Source organism: Zootermopsis nevadensis, unplaced genomic scaffold, assembly GCF_977971745.1.
Source record: "Zootermopsis nevadensis isolate Lab colony 2312 unplaced genomic scaffold, Znev_1.0 Znev_ptg000023l, whole genome shotgun sequence".
Classification (NCBI taxonomy): Eukaryota; Metazoa; Arthropoda; class Insecta; order Blattodea; family Termopsidae; genus Zootermopsis; species Zootermopsis nevadensis.
The window spans coordinates 7,604,985-7,630,191 of record NW_028259155.1 but is presented as its reverse complement, the minus strand read 5'-3'; the positions used below and the strand labels follow the sequence as shown (position 1 = coordinate 7,630,191).

The window sequence follows — 25,207 nt, the reverse complement described above, 5'->3', positions numbered from 1 at the left end:
GCTCCCTGCTTTCAGTAATATGTGTAAATACGAGGCGCGTCGACAAAGTAAGTTTCCCACTCGTCCCACAGCTAGCAAACCTTATATTGCGCGAAGCGACTGTGCGTACGTGATAGAGCAATGACGTAGCATGGCGCATGCACTAACGGTACTTCCCGCGTTCTCACAGTAGCATCGTTGCAGCTGTTGAAGATGGAGGTTCTTATTCCAGCTCCCGCCGACTGTGAAGTGCGGTCAGTGATAACGCTAGGCCGCACACGGCTCGACGGACAGCAAGTCTCCTGCAGGAGTTCAGCTGGGAGGTGTTTAATCATTCACCCTACAGCCCGGACCTCGCTCCCAGTGATTTCCATCTTTTCCTACACCTCAAGAAATTCCTGTCCAGTCAGCATCAGCGTTTTGAGAATGACAGAGAGGCGGAGATGGTTGTCACACAGTGGTTCCAATCCCAGGCGGCAGACTTCTATGACACAGGTATTCAAAAGTTGGTCCCACGGTATGACCAATGTCTCAATTCCGGTGGCGAATATGTTGAAAAATAGCTGGACACTTGCTGTATCTGTTGCAATAAATATTTCCATGAAATTGTGTTTTGTTTCTGTAAACGGCCCCAGGGAAACTTACTTTGTGGACGAGCCTCGTATGATTGATATGCGTGTTTGTGGGCCTGCATTATATCAAAGCTTTTGTGTGTTATGTCATGTTGGTATGTTCAGGAGTGGTACAACCATGTATCAACACGCACCAAGGTTTTAGTTATGTTTCGCAATTTGTAGTTTTCATATTAGTATCAGGGGTGGTCAGAGTTTTAGTTGATGGGTCAAATGTTGGAAAGACAGATCCTTCACAGGCTGTAACAGGGGAGAATGTTAGGTTGTGCTTTGTCTTATAAAGATTGTCTAAGATGTTCTGAGTGTTTCTAAAGCCTTTTTAAAGGGCCTTGTTATTTTCCTTCATACACTCTTCTTGTTAGCAATGTTAGGTTATGGGTATTGCTTCTTTTTTCAGTACAACAAAACAAAATTGGAACAAAAGGAATATTACTTTATCATCTGTTCAGTCAAGGGTTGGTTGGTAATCAATTGCAGTTAAAGGATATTGGTCGTTATGAGACAATATTTTTAAATGTGTGTATGTTGTTATGTCCATTATTATGGTGATGCTATTAAGGGATTTATGAGCCGGGATAGCTCAGTCAGTATAGTGACTAGATATAGGCTGGACGACCGGGGTTCGATCCCCGACGGGGGCAGAGGATTTTTCCTCTAGCCTCTGCGTCCAGACCGGCTCTGGGGCCCACCCAGCCTCCTCTACAATGGGTACCGGGGTCCTTTCCCGGGGGTAAAGCCGGCCGGGGCGTGATGCTGACCACTCACCCCCATCTAGTGCTGAGGTCAAGGAAGAGAGGAGCTATACCTTCACTCACCCCCCAAACGCCTACATGGCGTATAGTGGGACAAACTTTACTTTTATTAAGGGATTTGGGGTTTGTAGGATAATGTTTATGACTATGTGTGTCTACTGCTTTAGATATTCCCATCATCCTTTTTAGGTAATTAACTAGTAATTTATGCTTGGTGAGAATGCATGAGGTCAGTCAGATTGATTGTGGCAGCGCACAGTTGTAATGTGTCTATAGGAAAGGAAGTGTTAATCACCGTTTAAGCTATTTTGTACATGATGGAGTCAGATCAGCAGTTAAAGAGAGGTAGGTTTGTTACTGTTATTGATGTAGACTGAGACATCATTGGCATGGTGTTATTTGTTCTGAATGTGCATGTCCCAGTTGAGGATAAGGGTCGTGATAGATAGAAGGGACAGCTTTTGGAAGGAAGTAAAGCATGTGTTTGTTTAATTTGCTGTGAACTACATGGTGTGTTTGGTAGTTGATTTTGATGTGAAAGTAGGGTGAGTGAATCTAGGAAGGGTGAAGAATATTGCACAGTGAATGAATTTTATACTGTACCCCCAACGGGGGAAGAGGATTTTTCATATAGCCTCTGTGTCCAGACCCGCTCTGGGGCCCACTCAGCCTCCTGTCCAATGGGTACCGGGGTCCTTTCTCCTGGGGTAAAGTACGGCCAGTGCATGACGCTGACCACTCACCCCCATCTTTTGCTGGGGTCGAGAATGTGTAGGAGCTATTACCTTTCTCTCCCCCCAAGCGCCTTCATGGCGTATAGTGGGACGGCTTTACTTTCACCTTACAAATAGCAGAGAATTCTTGGCTGTTTGCTGTTGTCTCCTTAAGAAGGCTTCTGCCTCATGGAATTAACTGATTTGTAGACATGTTTTGAGTAATCATTTTTGAATTTTGGTGTATTGCATGAATTCATTGAAGGGGTGGGTTGACTACACTGTGTGAAAACTGAAATGCTGCTACACTTCATATGTTTTTATAACCTTTTACAAATTTGTTAGACTAGAAAATTATGTGATTAGTGTGGTGTGCATATCATGTTAATTTATTTCAATAATTCTTTCATTTGAGTTTGCAGAATTTATAATTTGTGTGTTTTTACAACTTAACATTTAATTTATCTTATAATCTTTAGGAATAAGCAAACTTTCCTTTTCACTGCTTCAACATGAACTTTTGATGTTCATGGATTGAGTGTGTTTTGTAGAAACCAAATATATGTGTGATCAGATGAAGGTAGGATGAAATGATCTAGTCATGTATCATATGACCAATGGCCATATGGGAGACCTAGACATAGTTGGGAGGGTGTGAACAGGATTCATGTAGCTCAGGTTAGGAACCATGTCTGGGCTCCTGTGATGATTCGCTGTAATGAGCCACTTTGTTTCATGAAGTGAGGGGCATTTCTTTACCAGTTGAATGGTTGTTCTCTTCTCAAGGACTGATTCATGGTGTTCGTTTCAAAGTTGATGTAATATATCTTAGGAATTATTAGTTTTTGATGTGTAATTATCAACTTTGGTTAAAACAAGGATGGAAGCACAGCCTGGGAATGCTGTGAAATTTCTCAGTAGACATGCAAGGACCATTACATTTTATTTCCAGCAGGGGCACAGCCCATTCATAAAGATACAGATTATTTTACTCTCTTTTGTTTTTGTATTGATGGCTGTTTTATTTTTGTGTTGGGATAATGTGCTGGTGCCATATCTTCTTAATTGTATCCCCTTCATTAAAAATATACAAATTATTTTTGTGTCTTCCGCTGAGATAAATTGTTGAAAGATTCAAGGGTCATAATGAACACATTGAGGTCTAATGTGGTAATTCGTAGTTTATAAATTTGCTGAATTTCTTGTCTTGTTTTTGAGGTAATTTATTGGGTTATCACAGCTTGAACCAAATGAAGTGTCTGTCATGGATCTTAAAATCATTGTGAATGTAAACATAGGTTTTGTTTAAATTTGAATGGGATTCTAACATGATACTTTGAGTCTTCTTATAAGTTCTACAGTTTTTCAGATTATGGGTTAAATGAAATTCACTTGTTTGTTTGTTACGCATGTGATTCTATGAATTTTAATGTTACATGCATTTCCTCCAAAACCGTTGACTTGTTTTTATACATTTTTATTAATACTGAATATCATGCAGTGTCTGTGTTATTCTAGTGTAAAAGAGTGATCCATGGAATAGTGATTTTATCTTTCGATGTTTACCTTAGGGAAATGTCTGTACTTATCTGGTCTAACTCCGGAGCCGATGACAGCAGATGATGATTACAAACTGCTACAAGTTGGTATTGGTTTCACAAACATGGTGGCTAGAGCCACAAAAGGTAGTGCTGATTTGACACGCAAAGAAATTAAAGAAGGTATGTATCTAATATTTTAATGGTGGATTCATTGTATGCTTTTGAATTTCTGTTTGCTAACTTTCTTGTATGTAATGAATTTTACAGGAAGTCAAATATTGTTGGAGAAATTACAAAAATATAAACCAAAAATAGCAGTATTTAATGGAAAACTCATCTTTGAAGTGTTTTCGGGAAAGAAAGACTTCAGTTTTGGAAGGCAGCCCGAGTTTGTAGAAGGCACAAATACAGTAAGTTCATAATTTCTTTTTTTTTGGGTAGGGGGGTATGCTACGAATTCATATGAAATTTCTAAGGAATGTATTTCGTATATGATTTGAGGTTTTCACAGCGGTGAGTATGAAGATTTCTGTCTTCTGGGTTGTTGCGCTGTGTAGTATGGTAGATGTTTACCATACCACATGGTGCAACAACCCAGAAGACAGAAATCTTCAATGTATTTCATGATTATAAACCTTTGAAGCAATTGCTATTGCGATTCCTCCCTGCATGACTCATTTGATCGCCCGCCCCCCCCCCTCCCCCGCACACACACACACACTCTTGGCCATCTTCCGTTATGACTTAAATATAAAACTTAGGCACTCTCACAGAAATAACCACAAGCACAATTATAACAAGATGCAGTGAATATGCAATAACAAGGAAATCGAGATGCCAGACAGGCAGAATGATACATCACTCAGAATCACTGGGCAGCATCCAGTAGACAGTAATAGATACAAGTGAACACGAATACAGTTCTAAAATAATCCGACCAAACAAATTGTGTAGAATGACACCTTCCTCAAGGTGAGCTAAGCATCAGTTTGAATGGGAATTTCAAATGCAGAGACCAAACCTAAATTGGAACCATCCACCAACCTTCTAGCATACTAACCGAACCATTGCTCAGCATGGTTCCCCTTTGCTGATCTGATGGAACCACTCTGAACTTGAAACACAGAATGATGGTTCAGTTTTATGTGACGTTAAGGTGGGCTACATCAGCAGGGAGGGTGGGAAAGGGGGACAAGTTCTGGTTTGTAGTAGTCAAGGAGGAAGACCAGGTGGATAGGAGGTTGAGGTTCTGGGTGAGCTGTAATAACATCAGCCGAGCCATGGCTTGGCTCACCGTCATTAAATCAGTGTTGTCATTTCTGCAAAATGGTATTCAGTAATTGTGATGGAATGATGAATTTCAATTTCAAAATTAAAATTGCATTCTGTCTTGAAGCCTTCTCGAAGGTATCACCACATTGTCAAAGGCAATCTGCTGGGTGGGGAGGCTTGCATGCTCAAATGACCCTAAGGGCTATGCCGGCCGGAACTTCGGCTCACGGTAGAGTCACCCAAGCCGGACAGGTCTAAGGCGATGGGCTAGACTAAGAGTGATACCCTGGGATGAAATAAGTGGGGAATTTAGAATTCTGCACAATGAGGAGGTACGTGAATTGTACGGGTCATCTAGCAGAGTGAGGATAGTGAAATGTAGGAGGCTCCTATTAGTTGGACATGTAGCATGGGGGTGGGGAGGCAAGGGGTGCATACAGAGTTATGGTGGGGAATTCTTCTGGAAACGACCATTGGGCAGACCAAGAAGGAGATGGAATGATAATATCAAGATGGATCTTAGGGAGGTGGGCTTGGAGGATGGCAAATGGATGGAGTTGGCTCAGGATTGTGGCCGATGGTGGGCTTTGGTGGTGTTGGTGTTGGATCTTTGGGATCTGCTACTAGGGAGTTACTTAGTTTCATATAGAATGTGACATGTTTTCATTGTAAAGAATGGTATGAACATTTATTTGAATCAGAAGTTTACAGTGAGACTGGCTGTATGATTTATTAAATTTTGCTGCCATATGTCACTTTAGATTTTAACTATAATCTGCACATTCATCAAGAACTAATGTACCAGCTGCTGTAGTATGTGGTACATTTTAAAGATTTTAAGTGTTTATACATATGCGCAGTATTGCCAACTACAAGTTTACATCCATCCCATGATTTAGTTACAGCATTCAGTGTTTTAAACACTAATCTTATCATTTTGTGTGACTTGATATACCCATCAAGCCATTTAAGAGTTTTTGGTACTTCATAAAAAATTAGATTTACGGTGAATTAAGGAGAGGAGTAAAAGTGGGAGCCTTCTCTTCTGCTCTACCAGTCAGCACCATCTGATTCAACTCCCCGCATACTGCCTGCCCTATGCAAGGCTGCCATTATTCGAAGAATCAGTTTGCGAACCTGCGTCAACAGCGAATTATCTATCGGTATCAGTTCATACAATTTCCAGAATACCTTCCACAGTTGATTCAGTGTCACCCTTATTGTCACTGTTGTGCATATCTTCATCATCAGTTTGATGGCATAACTAAGCCTGAGTTTGTAATTTTATATTGATGGACGGTAACCATTATAATATTGAAAAGGGAGAGTGGTAGTTAAACGACTAGATTTCTGAACTGTTGCTGGGTGAATATGTTCATATGTGCGAGTCAATTAGTAACACAGTAACAGCAGATGACCACACCAATGAGGGGGTCAAAATTTTATTAATTGTGAAAGAAATGTGTGATTGGCACATTGCAATTCTTTTATAATGAAATGGAAAGTTGTTTTTGGGAAAATTTGCATGTTGTACATTGTAAAAGTTGGATGTTGTGTGGATGTTATTCATAGCTATGTAATTGTTGCTGAAAAAACAACTGGTAATGTAATTGAGAAATATAAAAGTGCTTGTAGAGAAATGGTGTGACATTACATTCACAGTATTTAAGTCGAGAAGAATGAGATGGGCTGGGCATGTAGTGCGCATGGATGGGACAAGAGGTGTTCACCGGGTATTGGTTGTGCACCTGAGGGGAAGAGACCACTGGGGAGACCTAGACGTAGATGGGAGGATAATCTCAGGCGGGATCTATGGTAGATAGGAGTTGAAGGAAACTGGATTTTGTTGGCCCAGGACAGGGTCTGGTGGAGGGCTTTGGTTAATTCGGTGATGAACCTTCGGGTTCCGTAAGCCATCTGGTTGGTTGGGTCCACTATTTGGGAAGCCTTCGGGTTTGGTAAGCCATCTAGTTAGTTAGTTAGTTAGTATTCATGTTTAGTGTGTAGTTATGTCAGAAAATATAGAATGCTTCTCAGTAGTCATTTTTATACAAAGTGTCATACTGCTTAGCTGTACGAGCATAAAATGAAATAAATAATTGTAGTGACTTGTTTCAATTGCAGTACATGTGGGTGATGCCATCATCAAGTGCCCGGTGTGCCCAGCTACCGCGAGCTGCTGACAAGGTTCCGTTTTATGCGGCGCTAAAAAAATTTCGGGACTATCTCAACGGAATCATAGCAGATCTTGATGAAACGGAGGTTGTGTTCACAGATTCAAAACTAAAGAATTATTTTGAACCAGAGCTGAAAGAAGAACCGAAAGAAGAGCACACATTTTATGCTTATGGCCGTCTTCCATCAAATGGTGAACTCACAGACTTGAGTAATGCAATAGTGAAGAAAGATGAACAACCCCCAGCCAAGAAGAAACGAGGAAGGCCAAAGAAAATAAAGTCAGACTGCATAGAAGTAAAGAAGTCAAGCAGTGAAATGTCAAGAAAAGAACATGATATTTGTGGCACACCAAAGAAGAAGAGAGGTCGACCAAAGAAGATAAAGACAGATGACATGATGGCACATTCTAATGGTCTTGTAGACCACACAAAATCATCTGCACCGATACCAAATTGCTTCTCGCCGCCTCTGCAGTCCCCTATCAACTTTGGCCAGCAAAATATATCTCCTTCATACAGTAATCAACCTTTGCCACAGTCATATTCTCAGAACCAGTCTCATTCTCCTTCAGATGCAACCAACTATCACCAATCTCCCATCCAGTCCCACCACTATAACCATTCACCACAGCCGTCGCAACCATTCACTCATTCTGATCTGTCTTCGGAGATCAGTGCCGCTATATCTTCAGAACACAACCTGGGATCTCCGTCACCAACTTCCCCAAGCATTGGACCTCCAGATTTTGAGCCTCCTACAAGCATGCCGGAAGAAACAAATGATGGACCTCAGAATACCTCAAGAGCTGGAAAGGAAGAGATCAGTACGGACAATCCACAGAACCCAAATGAGTGTCGATTCTCGAGTCCTGCGCCGTCTAATGATGCCTCCAATATGACTTACCAGAATTACGGTAATTTCCGACAGGAATCAGAGAACCATTCCGTTATAAGCTATTCTCAAGGTTCCACTCCAGAATATAATTCCAAACGTAACTTAAATCAAGATGTTTCCTCCAAAAGCTTGTCAGGATTGGAATCTTTAGTGGATCAGATACCTAGCATTGCAGAGGGAGAGACTCAGCATCATGGAACAGGAAGTAACAGCAATGGTGAGGAACATTTTGATTCTGGACACGGGCATCCTGGACAGTTTAATGACGATTCATATCTTTCAGGTTATCCCAGTGGTTCTCAGTACAATGGCTCAAGCAGTAGCAATGCAAATAGCTACAGTCCACATTTCTCCAGTTCAAGTACAAATTATTCAGTCAGCACCTCCAACAGTTACAGTTTACATCATAGCAGTGCTAGTATGAACTTCTCTGTCACCTCACTGGCAAACAGCAGTGCGTCTGTAAACCACGATGTCGGAGGGCAGGTGTCGAGCTCCTTCTCTGTCAGTAGTCTAGCTTCCAATTATGCTTCTATGAACTCAAATGTGAACTCATACTCCAATCTGATGGGTGCTTCCCATCCCATGGGTAGTCACATGATGGGAGGAACAAACGCGATGTTTGGGAGTGGCATGAGTGGTGGGATCATGGAACGGGCATGTGGTATGGGAAGCTCTATGGGGTCCCTCACGTCTCCTGTCAGTCTCACTAATCCAATGGGAAGTATGAATTCTCTCCCATACCCATATGGCCAGTACCCTCATGGAGCGTCATACAGCAGCTCCCCTGCAAGCGGTTTCCCATACACGCCGACTCATAGTCTTCATATGCCTAGTCCCAATTACCCTTATACGTCTCCTTACTCAAACAGCACATACCCACAGCCCAGCTACCTTCCAAATCACATGCTTGATCGAATAAAGCAGGATCGGATGGACATAAGCTTCGGTGGTTTTTGATAATATGCTTTCTTTCCACAGCAAACATAAAGAAAAGGGTGGAAACAGCACAGGAACAAGAAAAAATTGATGTCTGTGAGTGCAAGTGTGCATGCAAATGCGGTTTTTCTCCCCCCCTCCACCCCTCCCTATTTTACTTGGGCAAATGTGGATTTGTATGATGGATAGTGTGAATGCTGAGTAGTTGATTGAATGTCTGAATTGATGTGTACTTCCATGGATGTTGCATGTGGTATCACATTGATATAGTTACACTTACAGTGATAGGAATTGTTATGCTATGACAAAGAAGTGGAAGTCAGTGGTAGTACGTCATCAGTCAGCCATATCATGAAATTCAGCGTAATTGCATTCAATTTTTATCACCTGTATTTTTTACTGGGTGAGCACAGAAATTTCTTCATGTATCTTTACTCAAATATTCATGTGTTTGTTCATGGATCAGAAATAATTTTATTTACCTTCCCCGTTTCAGTAAGAAATTATGCGGACCAACAGGGTAGCTTGCACCTGTAGTATAATTATTATTATTATTATTAATTTTGTGGTAAAACTGCTGATAACTAACCTAACCAAACCAAATTAAACCTAACCCAACCAGTGAAGAAATGAAAATGAATCTTGGTTCATTTATTCACTGGATGTTATAGGAAAGCTTCAATCAGAAGTGCATCAGGTTAGGTTTCCAGTCCATGTTATATTCTTTGTTAGTGTTCAGTTCATATGCACTGTATTATCTCTTGCTTGTTTTTGGCCTTGTGGTTGATGACGTCGTTAGCACCTTATCAGAATGATGAAATGCTTTTTTATAAAGCTGCCTCCTAAAGTTTCGTCCTGTTGAACTTGGTGCAGGTCACTGAACCCCGCCCCTTTCCTTTCTGTGAAATTGGGTTCTTCATTGAAACTTGATGGTGTTGTGATAATGGTTGAGTGTTGATTTTCTTCTGTACTTGAGTGAACCACACTCTTCTAGAATGTGTTTTGAGATTACTTTGTTCAAGTCATTGTTAATATAAGGGTGTAACTCAAGGTCTGGCACGAATGTAGGGTGATGTATACACAACAAAACAAAAAAGAAAGTTCATGAATTTGGGTCTGGAAAAGCCTCTTTTCCAAATTGCAGCCCTCTTTTCCTTTACAAAATTTCTGACGTCCATAGAGTGGTAATTTTGTAGTAAGTGCAGATGTGGGATATTGGGAAAAGCCAGAATTTTGAAGGTGAATAAAATGAGAGGGGAAAATTTGGAATTATATGCATTTTCACATTGGCAGGTTGGCAATACTTCATACATTACCCTTAAGGCATTTATAATGTTACCAGTCCAGTCAAACATGTTATTGGAAGGTATCTACCTATCTGAGGCCTGTGTTGACTGTTTGAACAGTTGAATTATATGGATAGATAGTGTAAGTAATTAAGGAGCTGTTTAACCAATTGGAGCACATGCTTTCTTTAGAAGCTAATAATGATATGGAAATTTGTACGCAGACCACAATTTTTATCTTTTACCGAGTCCTAGGTTGGTAACCCTTCTGGTATTAATTTATGCCTCTGTACAGGTCTCTGATTATTGTTGGTCTTCACATATTAATTTTTGTCATGAAAAGTCTACCACCTTTGCGTCTTTCTTTTTCCATATATCACCATTCATTGGCTTACAAGTTTGAACATCTTTTGCCAAATCATGGTTTACGTCACTTTAAGTCGTAACTGTGTCTCACTTTCACAGAAATGTCTATATTCTGTCTGATATTCTCCCAAGGCCATTTGATGTCCACATTATGATTAAAGTTTTCTGAAACTGCGTACCTGTTTGAGATTTTGACCAGAAAGTGTTTTTCGTAAATACTTCTTCGTTCAGGTTCTTGAGATGAAATCTCTGCATATTAAATATTTGGATTGCTTGTTGTCTCACCAGTAGCCTTTCTCAATGTCTTACAACTTCCAAACAGTGTATGCACATGCAGAACAAAAATATAACATCAACAGTCTCTTAATATTATATATGACATTCTATGAGTAACAAAGCTGTACCTCTTAACTTAGGATATGGTTCCTTTGTGTATGGAGAAGCCTATTCCTATGTGAAGATCAGCATTCTCATTTCTGTAGAAAAATACATAATTATCTGCTGATATAGTTTCATCTGACTTATGTATTTCTACTAAATTTAACTTACATTCTGCTGACCTATAGAGACTCGACATTCCAGGTCCCAAACTTCATGTCCATTTTTCATTGCTTATGTTATTTCAGTGGATCTGTTCATATAAAAGGCCCTGTTTTACATTTGTAACATGTGAACTTCTGTTAGTTGGAAGCTGTTAATCCCCACCTATCCACCAAGCTGGAGGATCATTCCTTATCTGCAGTCTGTGACTGATTATTCAGAGTAATCACAGCTGCCTGCCGCAACTATAGACTTTCTCTTGAGTGTGTAACCTGAGGACATGCCGTGGTGGTGAGGGACAAACTTAACATGGCCAAGATAGTGTATGTCATGAAAATACTCTTAATCACATACAGAAATAATCTCATTAAAATTAAATTATTTGGTTATTCCGTCAAATCACAATGTATTTAAAATAAGATAATTAAAATAATTAAAATATCATTCTGTGTTCCATATCGAATAATCAATTTACAATTGGAATTGGAATCGATTATTTGATTATTCGATGTGGAACACAGAATGATATTTTAATTATTTTAATTATCTTATTTTAAATAATTGTGATTTGACGGAATAACCAAATAATTTAATTTTAATTTAATAAATCACAATATGACGCAACTACACTATCTTAGAAATAATCTCATAAGACTTCTTGGGTTTTTTTTGTAGGATTCACTATTTCTGGGAATTTTGTCTCTCAAGTAGCAAGTGTCCTGGATGTCTTCCACAATCTCCTGTTGTCCTTATTGATGTCATGAATGAGGTGCATGTCTACCATTAAAGCTGTTTTTCTGTATGTGTCACCTATTTCAAAATTTAATAACTGTTATTTTTCCCACAATCTATTTATGGATTTTGAGTGATTCTCAGAATAAACAGCGATTATTTCTGTAAACAACATAAATCAATTGATCTTTTTAATTGACATGTTTTCTTTGAGGTAGGAACATAATTTTTAAATATTATTTAGAGGGGCATTTTGTTCCAAAGAGTTGAAACAAATGCAGTTTATGGAGTCCAGCCCAGGAGCTGCTGATACTGATTTGTGTTACAAAGTTCATGACTGTGTGGTGTTGCCTTGTTGGCATGCCTGCCTCCGGCGTCAGTCAGAGGGAAAAATGGAAGCAATAAAAGTATGACACTACCTTAGAAATTTCAGAAGGTGAAACAGGGTTTTAACTGAGAAAGGATGGATTTGCAGACCCAGCTTCCTTGGAACTTGTTGTTTTGATCTGCCGTTACATTTGTGCCAAACATGCATTCTTTTTGGTACTTAACTGTAGTTTCATGTGTGGACTAGAGCATTTTTCATGAATTGACACATGGGCTGGCAGATAGCGTTCACAGATCACCATATTCACTTGCCATGTTGTATCCAGCCTCTTTTGATAATTACAATTCTATCTCAGAATCTGGATAACCAGATGGCTTTCAGTTAGACTGAAAATTTACTACTACTCACCTTAAATATTCATCAGATCTTTATACCACATTTGGAACTGTCAGTTCTGAGTCTTAGCAACAGATTTCATTAACTTTTCTCAGAAACATTGTTATGTACACCTGCAGTTGTTATATTTTATATTTAATTGTGCAGAGAAGTTCAGTTTTGACTGACTTATCATAATGTGTGAGAAACATCAAGCTTCAAATAGGTGGCATGTGAATGTAAAAGGGTAGGTAATACATACTGATGTTTTAATATACTGTAGAATTCTGAGTTGTGAGCTGTTTATTCAAAACCTGACTGAAGTGTTTGACATTGTATTCATTAGACTTCTGTTTGATGATATTTCATCCAGATAGTGAACTTTGTTACTGAAGAATTGATGTTCACTGGGTATCATGTGTTAATAGCATATGCATTATGGATGTATAAACCAGTTTTCTTGTGGGGTTAAATTGTGAAGCCAGTTTCATATGTTCGTAAAAATGTCCACTGAAAGGGAATTACTTTTGTATTGTTTGGGCTATAAACAGAGACCCTGCATAGTTAATGTTACTTGAATGAAAATCTTTGGTAGCTGTCAGTGTTTTGTTTGAAACAATTTGATAGCTTGCTAGATTATCAGTTGTACTGTAATCATATTTCAAGAAGTCATTTGTTATGATTTCCAGTAAGAGGTGTGTTGTGTCAATTTTAATGCCTCTAAATTTTCTCTTGCCATCCTGTTGAAGTCATCACAGTTTCATTTTATGTTAATATAATTGAGTAATGCTCACTCTAAGATCCTCTGCAGTTTCTGCTGATTATTATGCTTCCATTGTTTGACCATCAGTCTCGTTGATCCATTGCCAGGACTGATGTTGTAGAACTCAGCAAATTCATGTGGCTACTGCCGTATCTATCATAGTAAAAATATATTGGTGTAAGTTGTATTTGAATGAACTGATCTGAAAGTTACAGGGAAGTTAGAAAAGGCAGTAAATGATATGTGTGAATGTGTCTTGAAGATCGCTATTTGTTTCGAAATGTTGTCGGTGGTAAACGTTGTTTGGCATGTTATAACCAAAAGACGAATCGTCTGTCTTCATTTCTTCTGTAATAAATTTAAATTCAGATAACAGGGTTGCTTCAGTAAAACTTTTAATTTTGTTCTAGTGGATATTTTGTAAAAATATTTATATGCTGTTAACTATATTTATTTGTTTATTACTTTGTTCTTTTTTATTTTATTCGTTGAACTGTTTTTACCATCATCTTGTCCTCATTTTCATGTGATTTTGTTAATAGGACAAAGGAGATCCATAAAGTAAGGGCATTATTGGGATATTTATGTATTTTGATTGGCAGCACTGCTGAGGCCTGGGCATGCTACAGCTCAAGGTCAAATGGTGACATGCTGTGAGTGTGGTTCATTTGTAGTCTGCCCTGAGTGAGCATGACATAAAGATTACAGATATGGACAAAACTGTTTGCCAAACCAGTGTTGTTGATGCAGATAGGCAAGGATGGCTTTCCATATCTACAAATGAATGAAGCATGTAGCGTGCTGAAGCAGTTATTCTTGAGAACTGTTGGGGAAATTGCTGTAGTACTTGTCATCATTAATGCTGCACATCTTTGGTTCAAACCTCTAGTGCAGCAACAACCTTTACATTGCACTTGGTTTGTACAGATGGACCACAACTGAACCACACTCTTGTCTTTGTTGTTTCTTGAACTTCTCTGTGACTAAGCCTCAAAAGTATTGGCAATCTTATGAAGAAAATGTTCCATTACTGCTCTTGCTTTTTGAATTCCCCTAACATTTTATATGAAAAGTATGATTTGAACATAAATGCCTGAAATTAGTTCCATTCAATGTTTTTAATGTGTCATGGAAAAAAACAGAGTGGCAGATAAAGGCAGAGATGGGAGGGTTGTGTTAGAATGGATATGAAGAGGATGTGATCTGAAATTAAGTGGCTCAGGTTAGTGTCCAGTGGTGGGATATTGTGATTACTGTGATGAAGTATTGAAGTTCATGGCAGTAGAATTATTAAATGTTCAGGGAAGATTCTTTACTGGGTGAGAGAGATATTTGTGATCGTGTGATATAATACCACTTTTGTTCCAGTTAATGGTGGTATTATTAAGTTAAATGTTTTAAGTTAAACACTTAACTTGATGACTTGTTTATTAATGTTTATTGACAGTTTCACCAGTTGATATAAGTGTTTACAATTTTAAGTGGTGTTTAAATGAGAGTATGGCACTTACTTTCTTTGTGGACTTTGAACTCTCATCACAGAATATTGACATGTGGTTGGTAATGCATTATAAGCTTTTAATATGACTGTGTGCAATGTTACGGCTTTCCTCTCCTGATTTGTTACAAGTGATCGGTTTATATAGCTATTTATATTTGTTTATATAAATTGAATTATTTTTACATTTGTGTGTTTATATACAGTAAATTCCATTTACATCAGTCATTATTTCTTGGTTAAATTAAATCACAAAGCCAGATTATATAATGTATTGACTATGGTTTTTCTGGATATATATTAACATTTTGAAGTGCAGTCTTATCACAAAGTTTCATTAAGTTTTACTATGTTACTGTAGAATTCATAATGTTTGCCAGGCGTGTCTTGCGTAACTTGTTACATATATGTCTGTCATCCAGGTATGAAGTAAATCTGTTTGTTGGTTAATTCCGCAAGTTTTTGGAACGTTGATATTTCAAGTGTTTCTGTATCAAACTCACCTGCCAAGTAAACTACTAGATAGATAACAAGCCATTCTGAATTTTCTAGGACACAAGTATAGAAACATTTTTGTTGCATGCGGCCATTAATTTTAAAAATAAAGTTTTATGTAGATGAATGTGTAGTCTGTCAGTTTATGTTTGAAAGCGTGAATGGTTAGTGCAACTAATTAGTGATTGGTTTTGCTTTATAGGTTATTTAATGACTCTGTGTCTATGGTGGTTGATGTGAGGGAATGACTATTTTTGCATTGAACCAGAAAGGAAGGGGCAAAAGACTGTTTTGATTTACTGACACAGATTTTGGCTATTACCACAGCCAGGGCTTAAAATGTGTACTTGCTGAACACACGTCCTCTGCACTGCCATTTGGGTTTCATAGTAATACACAACTGGATGTAGAACTGTAAGCAAATATTTTTCTCTTTGTTATTCTTCTTTACAGGAACTTAACATTATTTTAAGCTAATTCATTACATTTCTGATATGTGCAGGTACATTTTCAAGTCATATTGATATCCATTTCAGAATGGCCACGTTCTTTTCTATATAATGCTTTCATATTTTTAATTAGTGTATTTGTCATATATTTCTGCCTTTTATGTATCCTGTCTATAAATAGCAGTAATGTTTATTCTACATTTAAAAAATGAAGGAGTGAGTTCAACAGCACATGGCATTAGGAGATACTGTCTTAAGTTTGGCATGCATTAATTCTTAGTTACAAAAATTCCTTCCAATTAAGTTACAAACATGCCAGGTAGTCACATTTGTTGATATTTTAACATGTGCAGTTTGTATTGTTTATTTTGGAAACAGTGATGTCTTCATAAGGAGGTAGACATAAAGCTAGACTCTCAGTCCACTATTTGCTACGGTAGCAGATTTTGATCCTGCTTTTGGTTGGAGGTATCAAGTATTCTGTCTTATATTTTATGTGGTTTTTACTTTGAACTAAACTGTACTTACAAATTAAATGGTAGTAGATGTCAGCCAAACAAATTAGACTTGATAGATTTATTTGGTGTTCTTTATTTTCAGTCCAAGAATCATAATCAAAATAGTATTGTGTGTGACTGATACAAACCTGCCATGTACCTGACTCTTGAATCAGTGACCATTGATGTTGGAAACAAAATAGGGATCATGACTGTAATGGCTTCATCATGGACCTGTGACCTTAGTTCAGCAGCTTTGTTTTTACTAGCAAAAATATGTAGCTCTTTAACAGCGCAAATATTATGATAAAGTTTCATATTTTCTAGAGCTCTCTTGTCTCATTCAAGCAGCTTTGATATGTAATATACAGAGTGTCGATGAAATGTCTGCCAAACTTTGATGGTTATTCATTGGCTTATTTTGAGTAAAAAATGGTTTAGCGACATGGCTTGAAACGAAAAACACAGATTGATTGAAGTTATTTTAATTTAATGAATTAATAAGGTACATAGGAATTGTAAGTTGTATACTGCTTATGTTTAATATCCTTTAAGGTGGAAAGTATGTGTTTAGGTGATTTTCTGTCTGAAATGGCTGTGCACGTGTGAGCTGGTTTTAAAATTGCACATTTTCTTCCATGTGGGAGCAGCACAGTGTGTGATGCTTTGCAAGAGTTTGTCTGTTGCCTCCGGTTTTTTTGCAAATGGGGTGGCCAGGCACTCTGATCTCTGTGGCCAGTCCACATGTTTCTGTAGCGCTGATTCAATTCCTGTATGACTTGCAGACCAAAATGAAGTAATGTGTTACAGTTGCTTGTTTAATCTGGCATGGAGATGAATGGCTCCCTAAAGAAGTGGTAGCAGATCCTGTACGAAATGCAGATAGTAGAATGCTGTTTTAAAAATCCCTCGAGAATAAATGGTCCAATTTGTAGGTCATTAACCACATTGTGTGTGCAAATGCTCTAAGGGGGTGGTGGGGGACACAAAGGCAGAAAGACAGTGAGAATATATTTATCAGATAAATTTGTAATGTCTACAGTTTTTACCCTTGATTCATTTTTCACTATATATAAGCAGTGAAGATCCACCGAGGTTTGGCAAATGTTTCATGGGACATTTTGTATGTGAGGCACAGTTCAGGATTTTGCCAAGCATTGTGTTTACATTTTAAATTTAGGCCTGATGTCAGGTGAACATACTGATCTGTTTTCCGATATCTATCTGTATGCACCGCTTATGCACTTCTTTGCTATGGCTGTTGTCATTAGCATACTTCTTCATAGCAAGAAAGGTACCAGTGCTCAAATATGACACGGGGAGGTCATTGCATCTTTTAATCCTTCAATTTTAATAACAGATTAAAGATTTCTGTTTTGGTTTTTGAAATGTTTCTTGTATGATAGACTATGGCTTAGCCCTGCAGAAAATTGCCGTACCACATATGAACAATTAGTGTTTGTACTTAGTGTTCTTATGTAAGCATTTTATATTATCAAGTTTGGCAGCTTAATTTAAAATGAAATATTGTAGGTGCCTCCTACTCAGGACTTTAGAAGAAAGAAAGGTGGGGGTGAGGTAGGTGGTGACTGGATATGTTTATTTCAGTCCCGTCGGGTGTTTTTTTTTAATTGTCTTCGCTTTAGCCCTGAAATATTATTGGCTTTCACTGATAAGAGGGTTTTAAATCTCCAAAAAAAAAAAATTCAGTAGAAAAAGAAAAAAAAAGCTAACTTACATAATTCTGTAGAACTATGTATGAAAATATAACACATTAGAGTGGAGTTGTCTTTACAAAACAGGTGTTTAAGCAAGAGAAATCTGAGTTACAAGTAGAGCGAAGGTTAATGTTATATTGAAACTGTTGTTAAAAAAGTACATCACAAATGTTGACTAAGTTCTATTAGGTATAAGAGAAACTTTCTTCCACTTCAGTCAATTTCTATTACCATACGTGTGCGTATATTTGTGAGAGTAGAGGAGAAGTAATGAATTTGCTGAGTGAAGTTACATCGTCGTGTCTGAGCACTTACAAGATTGTGAATGGATCTGATAAAGTTGCACAGTTGTTGTGAAATTTTTGCGATATTCAGATATGTAAATTTATGAATGATATAATCTTAGAATTTCACTTCCAAATTTGAGAATTCTTAAACCAATAACTGGTGTAGGATCATCATTGATGGTGTGTTCAGATTTAAGGTTGTCATGTTGGTCAAAATATGGAGTGTGGTCTTCTGGGTCATGACATTATTATTGTAGCGAATTACTGATTACCTACAAGATCACAGTGTTGCAACCCAGAAGACAGTCCAAATCGATGATGTGCTTTGAGATTGAAGTGTTACAAATATCTCTGTGACACCGATGTGCGAATTATTATTATCAGTCTGTAAGAAACTCTGCATATTGCAACGTATGACAAAAGTGCAATGGAAAAATGTACAATATTTTTTAAAAATCAAAGCACAGCTTTCAAGAATAATGACTTTGAACTTCTATTTGCATGTTTGTCAGATTTTGTGATATTCTACCACGTTAATTTTCATGTTAGTGAACATGCGATGTTGGAAAGGAGAGTGCAAGTTGAACAGTACAGTGAGATGTGTTTGTAACCTGGTGTTTGCTGTATTCTAAAATTTATATATTTCACACTTAATATGCCTAAATTAATATGGTGGTATATTTTGATTTGATATGTCCCTCTTGATAGCAGTTCTGTCTCAAGAGATGTTTATGTTGACAGTGTGTTTTGTTTCCATCCTGTCATGGTGATTTTACCGTAAAAACAATAAAAAAAATTTGCACAGGGTAACTGAGGCTGAAAACTTGGCTTTGTTCTATCATTGTGGTGTGTTTTACAGACTCAAAGGAAGTTGTATGAATTTTGTGGGCCGTGTCGTGTGCTGAAGGTGCGTCTGACAGAACTTCCATGCACTGAAACGATGAAACTTTACGTATATGTGACCAGTTATGTTGAATGTTTTATACTGTATACATTTAAATACTTTTTATCTAAGATTGTTTTACAGTTACATTTTTTGAAGAAGTCATTGTACACTATGGCTAATATGCTGGATGAAGTCAAAGATTTTTTTATATGGCTAAACATTCAGAAAAATTTGCTCTATATAAAAACCTTAAATGCAACATGTACAGTCTTATCAGCTAATACTTGTCACAGTATTACATTGTTAGGTAGTCACGTTGTTTGATCTATTTTAATGTTTATATTTTATGTTGATCTAAAGCTGGCCAGTTCTTTAATGACTTGTTGTTTATTGTCAATAGTTGAAAGTAAATTTAATCCTTCTGTATCTAAAAATACTCCCTGATTGCTTGAAATGACAGGTTTCTGCACAGAGCTGCCATCAGTGTACTGTTAAGTGCTTTGAGGCCTGGTTGTCGAGCATTGTTATCATTGGCGTCAGTAATCTTAGAACCTTGCATACCGTGTTAAAAACCATAATCTTCTGATTTATATTGTATGAATTAACTTGTTTTTCAATTCAATTCAATTAATTCAATTAATTTATTTACGTGTTTGCCAACAGCAAGAAGCCAATAACAGGCAAACACTGATAATATATACTGCTGATGACCTCTAGAGGTCGAAACGCATTTGGCATTAGTGTCCTTCAAAGTGTAAACAGTTTTCTTTGTATGCATGATTTTATATTGTTATCATTGGTTAAATTTCTGCATAATTTCAAGGACACTATAGTTTATTTGGTTACCAACATTAGGATTCGTACTTTGCATAGCGAGTCAGCCAGCTGGGGCCTACTGAAATTGAGTTGCCTTACTACTTATTGTTAACCGTACAAATTCACCCTCCATTTACTTTTAATTTGCTTTAAATTTCAGCTGTGAGAATGTATAAATTGAGGAGAGTCATACGGTTTGAAAGAACCTGGTGGCCAGGAGACACACGCAATCAGTGTAATTATTATATGTGTGCAGTGAATCCTTTGTAGTTGAATTACATGATTTTATGTCACTTTTCAAAACACTGTGATGCAAGGGAAACAACCTGCTGGTATCAGAAATTGTATTTTGGCCTTGGAGATGGGGGACGGCAGTAGTTTATCGACGCTACCTACGTGTTGCCACATTGGTTATGCTTGTGCAGGACCCTGCAACATTGCAAGAATACCCTGATGTATCTCGTGTGCCAGTACCATGTCTACTCGTGTTCACTTAGACGAGGCAAGTAATCGATCTTTCATTAATGTAAAGTGGACGTGTTGTGGAAAACCTTTAAAAAGGAACTTGAGTAATATTATAATGCCCTTCTGAGACATTTTGGTTCTGAATTATATATATAAAGTGGAAAATATTTAATCTAGTAATTCCTACGTAATCTTTTTGTGCATTTGTTATGATGTAAAGTAGATATGGTATTCTTTATTTTAAAGGAATCTCATATTGAGATTATTGCTCATACAATACCTAACATATTGACAGTTTGCCTTATAAACTGTAATAGCAACATACAGTGGGAACCGTCCATTTCACTTCTTTGTGTTGGAGAGAGCTCCGTTAGTTCCCAGGGTATCTGTGACTTGTTGCTACCTGTATCCATATCAAGACAAGCTCCACGCTGTGAGAGATGTTTTGGTTCTCTCTTTAGCACTGCCAAATACAAGGTATTTCACGTTTCGCGAACAAAGAACATTTGAAATGCTAATATTTTTGTTGGGGTAAGCACGTATATTATGATTTGTTGCAAACGCAAAGTGAAATGCCCTGTACATGCTGTGGAACTAGGAGCTGTACATGCAATCAATGTGGTATTTCAAGTAAAATTAGATGGAATGAGGTTAAATATTTCTGCTCATGTAGCATGAAACAAATTTGCTAGTAGACAAGTAGCATTTATCATTGAGTATGGAGGTGGCTTGATTACATGCTATATCTCTGATCATGCAGTCAGCTTGTACAAAAACCATGTCATTTTTCTGTATTTTGATGTCATACCAAAACATCTTGGTTCTTAGTCCATGTATTCTACACTGCTTGTTACCCAATTTGTTAGTAGCATATATGTTGTGATCATGGAAATAATATAAATGTGTTCTTATAAAACTTTGAGGAAATGTTTTAATTTCTCACTTCTGTGTCATTTCCAAACCAGGCCTTGGCAAGAGGCGTAAGAAAGAATTTCTCATTCTACTAGTCTGAGACTTTCACTTGGCATTTCTGGGAAATTTAATAATTTGAAATGGATGAAATTATATATACATGTGTCAAATTTATCATTACCCCATGAAATTATTATAACTTCCTGAATATACAGTGCTTTATTTTCAAATTTTAAAATCCCATGGATTACAGAAATTCAGTAACAACTGATCTGTTTACAAATCCCTTGTTAATGGTTTGGATTATGCTGTGATATTTATTGTGTACCATCAGTTATCCAAATCAAAAGCCTGAGTACAACCTGGTGTTAATGGCTTTTTGAGTATAAGCTGAATCTTGAAGAAGGGATTTCTTATTCCTGAATTAGCTTCCAAGAATTGCCTGTAAGGCTGGACTGTTATGTCGCTGTTGTGCTGGTGAAGTTCTGCTTCAAAAAGTGTATGGTAGTGTATTCAAAATATCTGGACTGAATGTGTAGCAGCAGACCAACCTTCTCAAGCACAATATTTTAATTTAGATATTTTTGCTTACATTTTTCTTTGTGGCTTACATTTCTATAAGAGTTATAATTTATATATTTGTGATTAATGAATAATCACCAGCAAAACAAGATGCAGTATAAGGCCGAAACCAAATGCCATTATACTACTGATTAAAAAAATTAACCCCAGATTGTACGTTAGCAGTAACATTTCCACAGAGGTGAAATATCCTCCTTGATGTTGTAAACTAAGATATCAACAGACATGAAAGTTGCGCTTTGTGAAATATTTTTTTAACTTGTATGCGTTATAAAAGAAGACTGCATACATAATTCATGTGAGTGTGTATCTGGATCGCTAAACAAAATTTGGTTGTCAGCTCGTCCTGTGATACTTTCCCCCCACTTTTTATTTCTGTTTTCAGGAAGCAATTCTGTTGCTGTTACAGTCCTGTTTTGAAGGTTGGAGAAGTGCTTGCATGGATGAAGTTCTTTCATACTGTGAAATCTTTATTTTTGCATACAAAGTTTTAGACATCTGTCTGCCCATTTTTAAAGCGGTTTCTATCACATGCCCTAAGAGACTGTGTAAGTGAACTTGAGAACTGATATAGTTTGTTGGTCAGGGTCAGGTTACAAGGGTTAACAAAGTGGGTATAGCCTGGTAATTATAGGTAAGTAAAATTTGTATATAGGTGAGTTCTATCATGCAAATTTGGATTGTACCAGTTAAAGTAAGGTTTGTTACTGATGAGATGTTATCTGTAGCAGTGCAGGCGTGGTGATACAGAAATGTGCATGATCTTAATGAGTTTTTTGTGCGTGGTGGGACTATAGATTGATTAAATTGATTAGTTTTCTACATTGTAATGTAAACTGTTGCATGATTTCAGTGAAAAGACAGACAGACAGGAAAATACTTTAAACACCTATGTAAATGGCTATCTTCTGGGTTGCAGCGTCGTGTAGTCTGGTAGATGGTTCAGAGGTACTTGTGTCCTAATCACCTTGACGACGGAGGCTGTATCTCCGAAACATCGGTAAACGTCTACCAGACTACACGACGTTGCAACCCAGAAGACAGGCATCTTCAAATTTGCTGCCATGAGAACCTCAAATCATGCTTTTAAACTTCTAACTGGAAATCGGTCAGCACAAAATGAAGACTTTTAAGTGATGAGCTGCTGTATTTGTATAGGGAGAATTACAGTATAAATTAATTTGTAAGGCTCACTGATTCTAGCACTACTTAAATATTGTAAAATTAAAGGAGAGAGCCAAATTGAAATAAAGTAGCAGTCACAGAGCTAAATTAGTGATCTACAGGATAGCATGCTAGATTAGTGCAAAGATTCGGTACAAGTCACTACTTTAAGAAAATAATGTGGCAAAGGTAAAGTACCTGGGAACAAAAGTAATAAATTGCATTTGTGGAAAAATTAAGAGCAGTCTTACTTTGAGGAATGTTGCTAGCATTCAGTTTAAGAGTATGGCCTCTCTGTCTATGTCTAAAAACTTTTACTTCTTGGTTTGTGTGGGTGTGAAACTTTGGGTGTCACAATGAGGGATGAACACAGTTTGTGTTTGAGATCAGGGTGATGGGGTTTTTCGACCTAAAAGGGATGTCATGATGGGAGGGTGGAGAAAATGCATAATTTGGAGTTTAATAACGTGCACTTTTCACCGAATATAATGTGAATGAGATGGGTTGGGAATGTAGCACTAATGGGAGAGAAGAAAAATTTGGGTTGGAAAGCCTGAAGGGAGGAGATCAGTTGGAAAACCTACACGTAGATTGAGAGTTTATTAAAAATTAACTTCAAGGAAACAGTGTGGGAATATCTGGACTGGATTAATTAATCACATAATAACCAATGTTAACCTCTTTTAAACAGGGTAATGAAGCTTTAGGTTGCATAAAAGCTGGGGAATTTGTCTAGCTGAGTAATTATTAGCTTCTTGTGATGGAATCTGCTGAACTGTGTAATGACAATCAGTCATCTGAATATGGCAGTAGAGACATGTCTCAAAGTGCCCTTCAACTTCAGTATATGAAGGAGGAAAAGTATGTGCAATTTTAGTATATTTTCATTGAATTAGTGGCAACACTGCTGACACATGGTCATGCTGTAATTGAAGGCCAGATTTCCATGTGAGAGGTTCAGTTGCAGTGTGTTTGTGCCAAGTGAGTGTGTTGTAAAGATTACTGCTCCACTAGATGATTGCACCAAGGACCAGCAATATGCAAGACTGTGTTTTTTATGTGTCTGAAGGAATGAAAGGGGCAGATATCCATTGACAGTTTGCTACAGTAAAGTGTGTATGAGTGCATTGAAATGTGTGAAAGCAGTGCAACCAGTATTGTTGATGTAGGCAAGTAAGGACATCTACCCACAAATAGAACATGACCAGGCCTCAGCAGTGTTTCCAGTCATACAAATAAATATTACAATATTGCCCTTAGTTTTTTAATTTCCTCATACATCATGTGATGGCCAATGTTCAGAATTGTGTTATAATTACTAGGAATAACTACACATGAAAGTCAGGATCAGAATGACATTAGAAGCACAATAAACTCAGGATAATATTTTTAATATTGGTGTAGGAACACTTTTATTTTCATGTTTTCTTTCCAAATAACTTAATATTAAAATGTGCAGAATTATAATTTGTAAGGTTAGAAATTTTGATCTATTTGTCTAAAAGAAAAATTGAAATTCAAGTTGAAGTAGTAAACATCTCTAAAAGTATAATTTCATATGACTACAAAAATGATCTGAAATAGAGCATTTTTGAGCTCCCATATAAATTATTGCATGTTCTTAAAAACTTTGGACCAGGTGTATTTACATGATGGACTCCCATTTCATTCAGTTTGTTGGTCTGATTGGTTTTACTGTGTCTAGAAATAAGATGATGTAGATTATTTTGATTTAGTATAAATATACTAACTACAGAATGAATGCACTATTTTTTAACTTATGTATAAAGGAATGATGAATCTTGTGGTAGGCAGTGGATGAAGGATGAATGAGGTATTGAAATAAATATTGGAAATCAGTTTTAGTCGTGTAAAATGGGTGGAGCTTATTTGGAATAAAACTTGATGGTGGGATTTTATTGTAGTGATTAACTGTTGAGTTTCATGATTTTGAGGAATGAACAGCTGAAGATGGTAGACAGTGCATGATGTAATGTTAGTTATGTAAGATCACAAATATATTTTGTTTGCAGTGTACTTTGAATCGTTATGAGGTACACATACTTATTTTCTCTACATGGAATAAGGAGGAAATGCCACAGCAGTGGATGGAATCTATTATTGTACCAGTTCATAAGGGTGTTAGGA

General features: G+C 37.3%; 1 protein-coding gene across 2 annotated transcripts in view; it reads left to right on the top strand.

Annotated features, from left to right (window-relative positions):
• LOC110831912 (Thymine DNA glycosylase) overlaps window positions 1-24,318 on the top strand; it is a 39,603-nt gene extending 15,285 nt beyond the window's left edge. For both annotated transcript variants that reach the window (XM_087354579.1, XM_022068408.2), the window contains 3 exons: window positions 3,648-3,797; window positions 3,885-4,027; window positions 7,014-24,318. In XM_087354579.1, coding sequence (XP_087210705.1) covers window positions 3,648-3,797; window positions 3,885-4,027; window positions 7,014-8,921 — 2,201 coding nt within the window. In that variant the 3' untranslated portion in view covers window positions 8,922-24,318. The remainder of the gene's footprint in view (window positions 1-3,647; window positions 3,798-3,884; window positions 4,028-7,013) is intronic.
• The last annotated feature ends 889 nt before the right edge of the window (window positions 24,319-25,207 follow it).